This window comes from Ranitomeya variabilis, chromosome 4 (assembly GCF_051348905.1).
Source record: "Ranitomeya variabilis isolate aRanVar5 chromosome 4, aRanVar5.hap1, whole genome shotgun sequence".
NCBI lineage: Eukaryota > Metazoa > Chordata > Amphibia > Anura > Dendrobatidae > Ranitomeya > Ranitomeya variabilis.
This window is the reverse complement of record NC_135235.1, coordinates 554974725-554990932: the sequence shown is the minus strand read 5'-3', so window position 1 is coordinate 554990932 and position 16208 is coordinate 554974725. Positions and strand designations below refer to the sequence as shown.

The 16208-nt window shown below is 40.5% G+C and overlaps 1 protein-coding gene across 1 annotated transcript in view; it reads left to right on the top strand.

Annotated features, from left to right (window-relative positions):
• Positions 1–14128: 14128 nt before the first annotated feature.
• The window catches only part of CD79B (CD79b molecule), a 46075-nt gene continuing 43995 nt past the window's right edge, over positions 14129–16208 (top strand). The window contains exon 1 of the mRNA XM_077252703.1: positions 14129–14196. Coding sequence (XP_077108818.1) covers positions 14142–14196 — 55 coding nt within the window. The 5' untranslated portion in view covers positions 14129–14141. The remainder of the gene's footprint in view (positions 14197–16208) is intronic.

The window sequence follows — 16208 nt, the reverse complement described above, 5'->3', positions numbered from 1 at the left end:
AAAAATTTATGGAAGAAACTAAAGCTCAGAGTTCATAGGAGCCCAAGGGACATTCCGTTTAGGATTTTAGGAGTGTTTGTGTGGAAGAATGAAGCAAAATCACACTTGAGCAATGCAAGTGACTAGTTTCTCCATGCAGGAGGCGTCTTGAAGCTGTCATCACCAACAAAGGCTTTGATACGAAGTATGAAATAATTTTCAGTAAGTATGTTCAATACTTTTTCCCTGTATCATTTCTCATTATTACAAATAAGTTAATTCAAGGACATCTATAGATTGATTCTTTCCTGTTTGGATTGGATGGGTTGCTACTGACATCCAATGGTGAGAATTTCATGTCAATAGCACCTCTAAAAACATATTTACCGTACTTAGAAAATTGGTGATGTGTTCAAAACTTACATCACCCACTGTACATATGCACATGTACAGTATACTGTGTGTATATACGGTGTGTGTGTGTGTGTGTATATATATATATATATATATATATATATATATATATAATGTATATATACAGTACAGACCAAAAGTTTGGACACACCTCATTTAAAGATTTTTCTTTATTTTCATGACTACGAAAATTGTACATTCACACTGAAGGCATCAAAACTATGAATTAACACATGTGGAATTATATACTTAACAAAAAGTGTGAAACATCTGAAAATATGTCTTATATTCTAGGTTCTTCAAAGTAGCCACCTTTTGCTTTGATGACTGCTTTGCACACTCTTGGCAATCTCTTGATGAGCTTCAAGAGGTAGTCACCGGGAATGGTTTTCACTTCACAGGTGTGCCCTGTCAGGTTTAATAAGTGGGATTTCTTGCCTTTTAAATGGGGTTGGGACCATCAGTTGTGTTGAGCAGAAGTCTGGTGGATACACAGCTGATAATCCTACTGAATAGACTGTTAGAATTTGTATTATGGCAAGAAAAAAGCAGCTAAGTAAAGAAAAACGAGTGACCATCATTACTTTAAGAAATTAAGGTCAGTCAGTCTGAAAAATTGGGAAAACTTTGAAAGTGTCCCCAAGTGCAGTGGCAAAAACCATCAAGCGCTATAAAGAAACTGGCTCACATGAGGACCGCCCCAGGAAAGGAAGACCAAGAGTCACCTCTGCTTCTGAGGATGTTTATCCGAGTCACCAGCCTCAGAAATCGCAGGTTAACAGCAGCTCAGATTAGAGACCAGGTCAATGCCACACAGAGTTCTAGCAGCAGACACATCTCTACAACAACTGTTAAGAGGAGACTTTGTGCAGCAGGCCTTCATGGTAAAATAGCTGCTAGGAAACCACTGCTAAGGACAGGCAACAAGCAGAAGAGACATGTTTGAGCTAAAGAACACGTCAGATGACCTGGCCTCCACAGTCACCAGACCTGAACCCGATCGAGATGGGTTGGGGTGAGCTGTACCGCAGAGTGAAGGCAAAAGGGCCAACAAGTGCTAAGCATCTCTGGGAACTCCTTCAAGATTGTTGGAAGACCATTCCCGGTGACTACCTCTTGAAGCTCATCAAGAGAATGCCAAGGGTGTGCAAAACAGTCATCAAAGCAAAAGGTGGCTACATAGAAGAACCTATAATATAAGACATAATTTCAGTTGTTTCACACTTTTTTGTAAAGTATGTAATTCCACATGTGTTAATTCATAGTATTGATGCCTTCAGTGTGAATGTACAATTTTCATAGTCATGGAAATACAGAAAAATCTTTAAATGAGAAGGTGTGTCCAAACTTTTGGTCTGTACTGTGTCTATATATATATATATATATATATATATATATATATATATATATATATATATATATATATATATATATACATATAAATATATATATATATAAATTTTAGCTCTCAATAATGCCCCCCCAGTGAAATATAGAACATTTACAAAGGAACGCTGTGTAACATTTCACCCTATATTTAATACAGCATATTAATAGAATTATATAAATTATATAAGCGCTTAGGTGAGAATTGGAAGCAGTTTGGTTACCGATATGTCTTAAATACAACCTACAAATAAAGAGAGAAACCTGTGACACTAATTTGCACAGCCGAGTCTTAAATGAGTCATTTCTAAGCCACTCTGTGCATCTTGTGATGCCCGCAGCGATTTATTAACCGTATGTTTACATTTTAATGTATGAAAATATAATTCCAGTGCTGTGTAATTTTACATCTTATGCCTGTACATATTCCTGTCTAGTGCTGGAAACAGAAATGAAATCATAGATATTATTCTTGTATATTATTCAAATTCTAATAAATTATTCATTGGAAAGCTATTAAAGTGTTATTTATTATTACCTTACATACATGGAGGTATTCCCTTCACATTAACATTTTTGGAACTCCCATAGACGTGAATGGAGAGAGCCGCACACTTATGTCCTCTTCTTTATTAATGTTAATGACAGATGAGCCCCATTCTTGAAATATATGCGTGTCTCATAGGTGGGACCCACATTTATCAAAAAAACATAAATGATGGGAATACCCTTTAATCACCGTATAATACAAAGTTCTGCAATTTTCTAATATACTTTGTGCATCAACTTGTTACCATTTTCAAGAATTCTTTGATGAAAGTCCTATGGGAGCATTTACGCTGACCGATTGTAGGGAACAAGAGTTCCTAGTAACGTTCTTTTCTGATAATCTTCCAAGCTTGTTTAAAAATCATTGTTCTCAGCAGCACATCGTTCTGTGTAAACAGGACATGTGTTGCCGAAAATAATGAGAGTCTATGTGCACAGAACAGGCTATTAAATAATCGCCAATCAGCTTACATGCATCAGGCAGCACGGTGGCTCAGTGGTTAGCATTGTTTTTTTTAAACCTGGGGTCCTGGGTTCACATCCCACCAAGAACAACATCTTAAAGGAGTTTGTATGTTCTCCCCGTGTTTGCTTGGGTTTCCTCCTACACTCCAAAGGCCTAGTGATATAAAATTTAGTTTGTGAGTCCCAATTGGGACAGTGATGATGACACCTGTGGAATCAATGGTTTTATATAGGTGAGTAAAATAAATAAATGTAGTCTTAATGCACCATAATAGTTTGGTACATTATAAAAGTTTGGTATATAATACCAGTCTGGAGTCCAGACTGACTTTGAATTGCTAGACTAGATACAATTTGTAAAACAAAAAATATTAGGTCCTCTGGAAAGAGAGACCCAAAAAGTGCAATACAACTCCAAACTAAAATATTTGAAAGAACTTTAAAAAATAGATAGTAAATAGTAAAACTTCCTCATAGATATACGGCTCAGAGATGTCCAATGAATCCTAACAGTACATCCAAAGAGCACTCAGAACCCTATAGACAGTTTTTTTACGCATATAGGTCAATACATGAATTAAATATAGTACTCAGTTACATGTACAATATTAAATATCGAAACAACATTACATTGGAGATATCACTGCATGTGCCAGGCCCCAGGCGCGTGGGTCTAAATCCATAAGTCCCTTGAGGAAGCAGGGTGAAACGCGCGTTGGGGCCTGGCACATGCGGTGACGGAATCATCTGTAATGTAAGGCTGTTTTCCTATTTTAATATTGTTCTAGTGCTAGACCATCCACAGAAGCAGTGGGGATTTAGACCCACGCTGCTGGTGCCTGGCACATGCGGTGACTGAGCCATCTCCAATGTAATGCTGTTTCCATATTTAGTATTGTTCATGTACTATGCTACCTATAGTAGCAATTGGTGTATGGAGCTATGTTCCTGGATAGTATAGATGTCTGCACTAGCACTTTACATATAGATTATCATCTACCTTGCTATCAGTCACTATAAGTAATACCAGCCATCTCTATTGTAAGGCTGTTTTCATACATAATATTGTTCATGCACTAGGCCATTGACAGCAGCAGTTGGTATTTAGAGCAAAGCTCCTGGATAGTATAGGTTTCTGCACTAGCACTTTATACATTATCATTTACTTCTCCATCAGATACTGCAGGTAATGCAAGTTTAAGACTGGATTAGCCCTGAGTTTAAATGATTTTTTGTCTTACATGAATGCGGGCAGATATAACTATACATCTGTCACTTTGTTACTATATATGGAAACCTAGCTTTGATTGCACTCAGCACACTGATAGGTATTACATAACTGTATTCACCAGTACCACCCGTATGAGTACTATATTTCTTTCATGTATTGGCCTATAAGCTTTAAATTGTCTATAGGATTCTGAGTGCTCTTTGGATGTTCTGTGATGATTCATTGGACACCTCTGTGCCCTACATCTATGAGGAACTTTTGCTATTTACTATCTATTTTTTATTTTCTTTCAAATAAATATTTTGATATTTTATTTTAGAGTTGTACTTTTTGGGTCTCTCTTTCCAGAGGACCTGATGTATTGTGTTGATTAAACTGGCGCATTCCTAATAGTGTAACATACATAGATCTTGATAAGGATATTGTGTGAAGTAGATACAATTTGTGGAAACACAGTGGAGACAATTTATCAACACACTCTAATTCTAAAGGTACCGTTACACTAAACAACTTACCAACGATCACGACCAGCGATACGACCTGGCCATGATCGTTGGTAAGTCGTTGTGTGGTCGCCGGGGAGCTGTCACACAGACAGCTCTCTCCAGCAACCAACGATCAGGGGGAACGACTTCGGCATAGTTGAAACTGTCTTCAACGATGCCGAAGTCCCCCTGCAGCACCCGGGTAACCAGGGTAAACATCGGGTTACTAAGTGCAGGGCCGTGCTTAGTAACCCGATATTTACCCTGGTTACCATTGTAAAAGTTAAAAAAAAAAAAAAACAGTACATACTCACATTCTGATGTCTCTCACATCCCCCGGCGTCCACAGGGTTAAAACTGCTTTCGGCAGGAGCGCTGGTAATGCACGCACTGCTGCCGAGAGCTTCCCTGCACTGAATGTGTCAGCGCCGGCCGTAAAGCAGAGCACAGCGGTGACGTCACACCTGTGCTCTGCTTTACGGCCGGCGCTGACACAGTCAACCCTGTGGACGCCGGGGGACGTGACAGACATCAGAATGTGAGTACGTAGTGGTTTTTTTTCTTAACTTTTACAATGGTAACCAGGGTAAATATCGGGTTACTAAGCGCAGCCCTGCACTTAGTAACCCGATATTTACCCTGGTTACAAGTGAACACATCGCTGGATCGGCGTCACACACGCCGATCCAGCGATGACAGCGGGTGATCAGCGACCAAAAAAAGGTCCTGATCATTCCCATCGACCAACGATCTCCCAGCAGGGGCCTGATCGTTGGTCGCTGTCACACATAACGAGATCGTTAGCGGGATCGTTGCTTACGTCACCAAAAGCGTGACATTGCAACGATATCGTTAACGATATCGTTATGTGTGACTCAGCCTTAAGACTGCAAACTAAAGGGGCATTTACACTGACAGATAAACTGGTCGCTCTTGTCATGGTTATCTTTTAATGTACACAGTCTGACAATCCCCCGATGAACGTGTAAGAGGAAGCAATGGTACCCCTGAAGAGTCTCTGCATGATGTAACATTAGTGAAGAAAGATTGCCATCTGCTGTCCGGATGAAACCATGCTGAACCACCCAGAACCAGAAAAGTTGCAGAGGTAGCAAGTTCATGTGCGTAACCAGGTCAGATGCCCTGCATGACGGAGTTCCCAGATATAAAAGTCCTGCGGGACAAATTGCAGGAGGATTTAGCGCCAGAGGACTGGTGTGGATGTAGGCCAGAGACAATGCAGAAGTGAGTGTGACAGGCCTCAGTGGAGAGCGTGAGCCAGCAGGGCGCTGGACACCCTCAGACCGCCGCCCGCAGACCAGTCCTGCGCCGGTCAAGACCCAGAGCCCAGACTGCGACTGCATTTCACTCATTGTAGGCGCAGATTCTATATGATGTCTGCTGATCTGTCTAGTTATTGTGTGTCTATCTGTAGTTATGTATATATTGGTGTTAAGTTGTGTGTATGTATGATATGTTTGTGCTAATGGTTATGTATCTAATTCAGGGTTGGGGAACCTCAGGTCCCCAGGCCATATACGGCCCTTGATGACCTTTTATCCGGCCCCCGGGCAGATTCTCAGAGACCACATTGTTGGGCAGAGAGGTGTATTTTTATTACAACCAGCTCATTAATTTCTTCTTGCTCTGTTAGCACACACATGCAGTGTTCACTACTGAACACTGAAGGGCATGCAATGAAAGATTACGTCCTGAAACCAGTGCCAGAGTCTGGATGTACTTTGTGGGTGGAGTTTGAAGGATGGTATAAATATCAAAATCGCCCTTGGCAGAAAAAAAGATTCCCCACCCCTGATCTAATTGATGAAAGGTGTGAGTGTGTGTGTATATATGTATCTATATAATTGAGTTTGTGTATATACTGTATGCGTGTATATATAATATACAGCACTGGCAAAAATTAAGAGACCACTGCAAAATGTTCAGTTTGTCTGATTTTTCTCTTTATAGGTACTGTATATTGTTGAGAAAAATGTAAATTTTTCTTTTATTCTAGGGTCTAAGGGGTAACGTTTCTCCTTATGGAGAGTGACATACCAGCTGGCTTGTCAAGGTAAGGAGGCTTATTCGCCGTGCAATGCTCCTCTGGGAAATGAAGGAGCATTGCACTGCGAATAAGCCTCCTTACCTTGACAAGCCAGCTGGTATGTTGTAGTGAGCTGGCCGGCTGTGACTCTTCTATTATCATTGACATAGAATCTGTGACAGACACTGCCCCCGTGTGGCCAGAAGTTATACCTATGCTGAATGTGATTACAGAGAAACAAACTGTATTGGCTAAACTTCCCCCTGTTGTGTCATGTGAACAGGAAGGGGAGGGGGAAAGAGAGCCCGGGAAACTTTTCTGTGCAGAGAGAGATCTGGGTGTGCTGGCGTCCTCCTGTAGATGCGATATAGAAGATTGCCTGGATGACCTCTCTCTCTTGGAAGCTGACATCCAGCTTGTTCCCAGCTCCCACACTGCGGAGCACTCAGCGGTGACATCTTCACAGATCCTGGAGCCCATGAACTGTAAGCGGGTCCTCTGTTAGGAGGCCGAACATCCCACCCTTACCTGCTGAACCCCAAGGACTACAGTCTGGACCTGAGAGACAGAGTTTTGTTTACTCCCTGTTGTTTTCTCTTCGGCTGGAGCGTCTCCCTGCAGTGACAGACAGGCCTGCGACGTGGGAAGATAACCTCCTGGAGCAAAGGAACTGGTAACGTGTGGATAGGGACAGTGAGGGACAGTTTGTTATTACACGTCATCTCTGTGAATAGGCATATTTTGTATTGTCTATGATTGTGTTCCGCTGTGTTAAGGAAAATGTATAACAGTAAAGATACGTTTGTTAAGATGGAATCTGAGTGTGGAAGTTTTGCTGGGCCAGATCATGGATATACATGGGCGACCTTGCCCTCGGCCACTTCAATGTCACTCTCCATAAGGAGAAACGTTACCCCTTAGACCCCAGTCCAGAGCCTCTCACCTAGCCAAATCAGTTCTCATGCTTCGCACTGACGAGGGCCAACAGCCCGAAACACCGTGTCTGCGAATTGAGATACTGATTTGGCTTTTATCCTAAGTCATATTGCACAACTCGTTAAAGGGTTGATTGTGACTTGTAGGATCGCTACTTCCAACAGGTGGCGCTATAGAGTTAAGTCCTCATTTTCCCAGAAGAGGCAATTTGCATCTTTTATTCTATAAACTTCTGACAACATGTCTCCGAATTTCCAAGCTATACATTTTGTATTTTTTTTCTGGCAAAGAAAAATGGTCAAAATGAAAAAAAAAAAAAACAGTGCTTTTGGAGCGTCCCAGCCAGGGCCTAGGGGTACTCGGTACCATGTCCGGTCGTTAAAGGGGTGGTCACAGTGGCAGGGACCCGGTCCGTGGCCCTGGGCGTCCAAATTAAAGGGAAGGTCTTTAAAGGGGTTTTTAGGAATAAGAATGTTCGTGACGCCACCTGTGGTATTCGGTCAGGGATGACCTATGATACTCAAAGGGGTCCACTGGGGTGATGTTATGGCAGCTGGGATGGTATGGCTTCCCACAGGTGAATCTAGGTCCCCAGGGTTCCCAATGTAGTAGATAAAGATCGTGTAGTAGGAAACAGAGGGCACAAGGTTGCAGTCTCTTTACTGGTGTAAGGCAGCCACAGTCCAGGGCACCGGATCACAGATACTGGCACAGTCCGGCCAGCTTGGAAGCAACTCAGGAATCCCCTTAGCCAGATGGGATCGGAAGCCATCCCTTCTGTGCTGTGTTGTAGTCCCTTGCTGCCTTAGGCCTCACACAAGGTCCTCACGTTCTCTCTGTCCCCCTTGTTGGTAGGACACTACCTGCATGGCAGGTAACTCGAGCCTTTTTACAGGGTCTCTCAGATGACTCCAGGCTCTATCTGTTACTGTGCCTTCGGGTGTTAATGGTGGACAGGTGACTTGAAATCCAGCTGTCTGTCTGCCGATTTCTGCCGTGGGGCATAGAGTTACCCCCACAACCTCGGTCTTCCGGCTACCGCAATTCTGCGCTTTAGCATGGAGGAAGCTCAGTCCCAGCTTCCCCCAGCTCTTTACTCTCCTGCCCTCTATTTCCCCTCTCAGTCTCCTACAGACTGCTCTATTCTTGTTCCTTCCAGGAGCTGCAGCACCTCACGTGGCTGCACGGCCCCTGCTTTCCTCTCAGACTCTCTCTGTCTGCCTCCTCTCTCTCTCTCTCTCTCCCTCTGACAGACTGAACTCCTTCCCTGTCTCACAGACTCCTCACTCCTCTCTCCTCACTCACAGACTGACTAACTCCTCTAAGCCAGAATATATACTATCTAGGGAAGCTCCCCTGAAACTGGGTTCAGAGCTCCCCCTTCTGGCCTGGAGTCAGAACAGTGTTGTATGTGCTGAATACCTGTTAAAGGGATTATTCCTCGCTTCCAAGCATGACATTACTCTCCCCAGGAAAAAAGCAATGCCACTGTAACAACCGGTTACCTGGGGTGTTACACTTTCAGACTTCAAATAATGCAAAGAAAACAAGTTCATAATCATTTAGAAACAACAATGCTAATGTTTTAACTCAGGAAGAGTTCAGAAATCAATATTTTGTGGAATAACCATGATTTTAATCACAGCTTTCATGCGTCTTGGCATGCTTTCCACCACTCTTTCACACTGCTTCTGGAGCAAAAATGTAAGCAGTCCTTCTTTGTTTGATGGCTTGTGACTATCCATCATCCTCTTGATTACATACCAGAGGTTTTCAATGGGGTCCAGGTCTGGAGATGCCCATGACAGGGATTTGATGTGGTGGCCTCTTAATTTTTGCCAGAGCTGTGTGTGTGTATATATATATATATATATATATATATATATATATATATATATATATATATATATATATATATATATATATATATATATATATACATATACATATATATATATATATTCTGTATATATATGTTTAATTTATAATAATATATATGTTTAATATTTATAATGTTTGCATGCATATGTAATGTGTATGTGCATTTATATTCTTAATATGTGTATGCATGCGAAATATGGTCCTCATTCGTTAAGACTGGCATTGTGCATACTAATCTTACAGGGATTGTTCAGGACTTTTGTATTGATAACCTTATCGTTAGAATATGTCATCAATACCGGATTAGTGAGGGGTGCAATTCCCATCACCCCCTACAAACAGTTATCCCTGATGCTGGCAGCAGCCGGATGTGCCCAGTTGCGGAGCTGCACAGCATAACTCAGTCAACTGCATAGTGCCCATGGCCGTATATTGCACTTCCGCCGTGGGCATCAGGCTCAGCTGATTGGTGGGGGAGCTGGGTGTTGCATCCCCACCGATTAGTTATTAATGATCAATCCTAAGAATAGGTCAATAATATAATATTAATATGAACAACTCCTTTCAATGAAGGCGCCATGGGAGTAAGATGCTCTCACATATTAGAAGTGCCATGCACCTCTGCCACTGTTACTCCAGTCAGGGACTCCTCATTTCCTGGGAAATTTATTACATTAAATTTGCATAAATGTTGATGAGTTTTCTGAGTGGGCTTCATCAAGCCCCATCCCACACCAGCTCTTCCCCTTTGGCAAAGCTGGCCGGCACTACACTGCCAAAAGTTGCAGAATGTTTGCACAACTTTGAGTTGCAAAAAATTTTGCTGACACTCAAGGTGTTTTACACAAGAATTCTGGAAAAAACACCTTGATTCAGGTCCGATGTGGGTATATGCATAATGTGTATGTTAATGTGTACCTGTGTAATGTGTGTTTATATTGTGTACATGCATGTGTATGTACATATTATAAATAATATGTGTACATCTCTGTAATGTGTCCATGTGTGCATAAATATCTGCATGCGTGCAATGTGAATTTTCATGTGTTTCTGAGTATTTTATATAAAGAAGTGTATGTGTATACTTTATGTATGAATGTGTAATGTTTGCATAATGTGTGTATGTGTATACTGCTGTTTATACACGTATGTGTTCTTTAATATGTATGCGATTATGGGTATTTTATATACAAGGGTATATGCATGAGGGGGTCCCAACGTATTTCCTGCACAGAGGCACATTGCTGCTTGTGTCTACCCCTGCACAGCCAAAAGATCATCGTTCTCTGAGTTGCATCGTTCTGTGTAAACAGGACTCGCCGTGCAGAGAACAGTGGCAGCCTCTGGACACTAAGGGTACTATTACAGATAACTGAGTGATGAGTTTTGGTGAGTTTTTAAGTATTTTCACTGTGTAAAAAAAGCATCATCTTACAATTCCAGTAAAGTGGACTGGATTTATGGAAGTCTCCTGCCCATTGTGCTTTTTTATTTCCACAGCGTAAACTGACCTGCAATGCGTCTTTGAAAACCTTAACATAGCAATGTCTCTTCCAAGTTTTCTGTGCAGATTTTCCCCATAGAATTGCATTGGATGTGGAAAATCTGCATGTAAAAAACGCACATGTGTTTTTCACTGCAAGAACACAGTAAAAACGCATGTAATCCGTACACGACCACATCAATAAAGTTTTGTCAATGGTGAATATCAGGAAGTATAAAAACAAAGCAGCTTTGTTTAAAACATGACACACCAAAATAAGACAAAAACACGATAAAAACGCATGTAAGATCACGTACTCAAAAACGCGATGAAAAAATGCCAGTAACCTAATAGGTGCAGAGAATCTACAATATCAAAAACTCATTGTGAGAATGTAGCCTAATATGGTTGTGGAGTCCGTAGGCTCGTCAGGGATCAGGGACCACTTGTGGCCACAGATTCAGCCCTTCCCTATAGTCTGCAACCTATGGGTGAAACTACAACTCCCAGAATGCAGGGATGCAGCTGCCATATCTTTAAAAACACAGATGGCTTGTAGGGAAGAAAATTTGTTATAACTGAGCCTCTTTCCCTAAGGAACTCCAACTTTATTTTAGCTTCTTAGCAGCATCCAACCTTGGAAAAGTCGAACTCTACCGTAGTACGGCATGGATGTCTAGATGACAACAACAACAACTTCAATAAAAACATTGCCCTATGACTGAATACATCTATTAATGAACAGGACGCCCGTCAGACACAAACCTGACCCATCTGTTGGGTTGTGAAACCATCTCATTGAAACATGAAGAATGGCGTGATATTTCCATGTTCACCTTATAACGGCTTGTTTACTAAATTCATCCGGACTAATCCCCGAATACACAGAATCATGAATATATCTCTGCCTATATCTCATCCACATGTAAGACCCAACAAGAGCCAGTTGGCCTCACAACATAAGGAGTGTGTGGAGGTGTCCCATTCTTCTTTAATATTCACCTCTGGCTTAAGTTTCATTTGTCCTGTGTCATCCATTGCAAGCCGCTCACAATAATACATTATGTATCCGGTCACAGGTTTCATCTGAAAAGAAGAAAAAAAGCTTAAAGCTTTGTACACACCTGCCAAAAATATAGTCAATAATATGGTCAATGGGGTCTGTCATGAGTTGGATCCAGCATTGCCATCATTGTTTGACTCAGAGATTTTTCATTTTTGAGATTTTGTTTTTTTCCTTCTCTTCAAAAGCTATAACTTTTTTTTTTGCATCACCATGGCCGTACAAGTGCTTGTTTATTGCTGGATCAATGGAATGACACCATCCACTTTACCATATGACGTACCGATACACAGGAAAAAAAATGGTGAAATGTTATAAAAAAAAAACCCGCAATTCCACCATTGTATTTTTTGGCGGGAGGAGGTCGGTATTATGGTAGTTATTATGCAGTAAAATGACATGGCATCATTATTCTTCGGGTCAGTTCAGGTACAGTTATGTCAGTAACCAAGTTATATGGGTTTTTTATGTTTAAGTGGCCACAAAATGTTCTGAACTTTTGAAAAAAATAAAATAAAATTTGGAAGGTCTCCCCATTTTCTAAGACGTATATTGTTTCGCTTTTTCCAACCCATCGATGGAGCTGTATGTAATTTGTTTTTTTGCCAGCTGAGCTATTGCAGGACTATGTAGTTGGATCTGTGCAACCACGTAAAACAGCATTTAAAGAAATTGTTGTAAGACTTTCTTCACAAAGGCTTTTCTTTTTGCCGAATAAAAGTCAATGATTTTTATTTTATTTGCATTTTTATGGTCATTTTCATGTTCTGTAGAGAAGCCTATGAGAAAATAGACACAAACAGAAAAGCCTGTCTTTTAGATAACATCTGGCTGCTCTTTGTGATATTGTACATTCAACATGAATTTGCCTGAAAAAAAAAAGAAAAACTGTACAAAAAAAATGTTAAAAATTGCGAGGGATGAATTGGGGATTATGTATTTTTAACACATTTGCTGTGTTTTTCTTCAAAATAATTGTTCCAATTCAACATTTATATATTTTTTTGAATTTTTTGTCTTTTCTTTGCACTGGTGATTTTTGTACCAAAGTCAGTAAAATGAAACAATATGTTTGATAAATTCGGCACCCGTTCAATATGATTTTAAAAAGTCCTATGCTAGTATTTGACTGCGCAAAACAAAATTTGACTCCGCACTCCGCCATGGCGCTCAAGGACAACTCGGCAAAAATTTAGAAACATTTTTTAAAAAGTCTAAAATGAAGAATTAGCTGAAAACAAGCGAGTCCAGTGTTAGAGACAGTTTTATTTTTAATTGTATCTTTTTCTTTAGCATTTTAAAGTTAAATCAGAAATCATGTCATTCTAATATTTCTCAAAGAATGGCATGAGTTGTAATGTAAAAAAAGTCACATTAACGCTAACATAAAAAAAAACAAAACATTGAAGATCAATTGCAAAAAAAGAGCAGAAGAAAACAATTTCAATAAATGCAAGTAAAGTGGAAAGCCTGGGGGAAAAACATAAAAAAATAACAAATAATAACATAACAAAAAAATGAAAAATATATTTATTTTTTAAGTAGTATCTGAAATCAAGGCTTGACAGAGATTTGGATTGCATCTAAGTAAAGGCAGTAGTGCTCAATGTCAAGCAGCAGCTGCAAAAGCAAAGAAGTTTTGGAGGTGTACTAAAAGAATGCTAAAAAAACAAACACTTTTTCTGAAATATTAAAGTAACTGCTCTAAACCCCCCCAAAAAAACTAAAAGCTTATCTCATAAACAATGTTGAGGGTTAAAATTAGATGAAATATATCATATGATTGGATCTGAAAAAGGTAGAACTTGATGGACCTATCAATACTGTTGGTCAATAGATGATGTTTATTGTCTATGGTATAAATCTTCAGGACACACAATCCTAACAATATCACTAAGCATAAATCATAAAATTATACCTGTCAATGAATGGTTTCAATTCATACCTTTATTTTAGGGTGTATTTATATCAGTACAACTGTCCCACACAATGCCTGGTATCAGCTGTAATATACAACATTTGGGGGAAATTATCTTTTATATATAATAAAACCTGCGCTGGAAGGAATTTGTTCTGCTCAGATATCTCTAGTAAATTAGCTTGGCATCTGATGACATGTCAGCTACCAAGCAGAAGCCCCTGCCCTGGACTATTTGCATGTCCCATAGTCCATCCCATGAGACTTCGCATGCTCCAAAAATCTACAGATTACATGTCTCAAGATGACTACGAGCGTGGCCGTACTCTGCGCTCTCTGCATCGCTGCGCTTCTGTTGGGTAGGTAAAATTTCATATTTGACCATTATTGATAATGTTTTACTTATAGAACATGTAATATTGGGATTTACTCTTGTGTCGATTAATACCTTTATATCTGGAGATTTACTAAAAAAGTCAATCACACCATCTGCAGATCTCCATAAAAAACTAACAGCTGTAAAAAAGTATAAAATGGACTACAGAATTATAAAATATCTCATCGTAAAACACTTTTCTTTAGGATAGAAAATCTGTATAAAACGTTTCATTTGTGTCGGACCAGTTTGCATTGAACCGTGTTGTTTACATGCTCGTATAGTGAATTTTCTGTGAAAATACCTTTTTCCTGCACATCTGTCTGAAAGAGGAAGCAGTGGGGGGGCCGTGTCTCGAAGTATAATAGCTCCGAGGCTCATAAACATGTCTACGATAATATGTACAGGCCACATTAGGCTATGTTCCCACAATGAGATTTTGGTGAGTGTTTGATGTTGCAGATTTACTATACCATTTCTTCACCAATTAAGTAAAATAGGTTTCTTGCATTTGTTCGAAAATACGCAGCATAAAAAACTCACCAAAAACTCATCATGGGAACGTAGGTGAAAATTCTCCAATTTCCAGTATGGAATGTTTTAGGGCTGGGGTACTCCACTAGTTTTCATAACAGTCTACTTACCTGGGTCTTCAGACAGGTGAAGATCCAAGCTCAACATAAGTGATGTTGACTTGTTAGAACTTTGCAGAATCATCTAGATCGAGATTACTATTATTTGATAGTTGGAAAAACCAGATCAGACTCCTAAACTAATTCACAAACCAGACTCCAAAATAAATTATGATTTCAGACCAGACCCTTAAGATGAACCTGGCCCCAAAACAGGTGGCTAAATTTAATACAGACCCCCAAACAAGACCTCACGCAAACCCTAAACTGGACACCTATAAATTATTCATCAGACCCCAGACTTGCCACTAAAATTAATTTGTATCCCAGACCAGACCCCTAAAATGAATCCATGTTGACAGCAATCCTCTTTCTGCTTACTACCATGCGCCTGCCGCACTTACCTACACTACTTGGTACTAGGGTTGAGCGAAACGGATCGGACAAATTCAAAAATCGCCGACTTTCGGCAAAGTCGGGTTTCATGAAACCCGACCCGATCCTAGTCTGGGATCGGCCATGAGGTCGTCGATCTGCGCGCCAAAGTCGCGCTTCATATGACGCTTTCAGCTCCATTTTTCATCCAATGAAGGAGGACGCAGAGTGTGGGCAGCGTGATGACATAGGTCTCGGTCCCCACCATCTTAGAGAAGGGCATGACAGTGATTGGCTTGCTTTCTGCGGCGTCACAGGGGCTATAAAGGGGTGTGCACACCGACCGCCATCTTACTTCTGCCGATCTTAGCATAGGGAGAGGTTGCTGCAACTTCATCAGAAGAAGTGATATAGTTAGGGAGGGAAGATTAACCCCCAAACTGCTTGTGCTGTAGCGATTTCCACTGTCCAACACCACCTTTTTTTGCAGGGACAGTGGAGGCTATATTTTTGTGCATCAGCTCTGTAGCTTATTAGGCTGCCTTATAAGGCTCCCTGATAGCTGCATTGCTGTTTGCACCGCTGCTGTGCAAACCAACTGCTTTTTTAAAAGCAAAAATCCTGTTGCTCCTTTCTGCACAGTTATTTTGTTTATTTGTCCACACTTTTGTGTGCAGCAGTCCTTTTTATTGCTGCCATACTTGTCCTGAGATCATTGTAGGGAGATTGAAATTGTACTACAGTCCTTGTATTTTTTCATATATCTTCCAGCCACTTTCTGCCACTTACATTGTGTTGTGTTATACACTGGGCCTGAGTTTTGGTTCAGTCTCCAGAAAAAAAAGTGAGATTCAAATTCTCACAAAGTGGATATACTTCAGTCCTGTTAGTTTGTCGTATATCAGCCAGCCACTTTCTGCCACGTACATTGTGTTGTGTTATACACTGGGCCTGAGTTTTGGTTCAGTCTCCCAAAAAAAACGTGAGA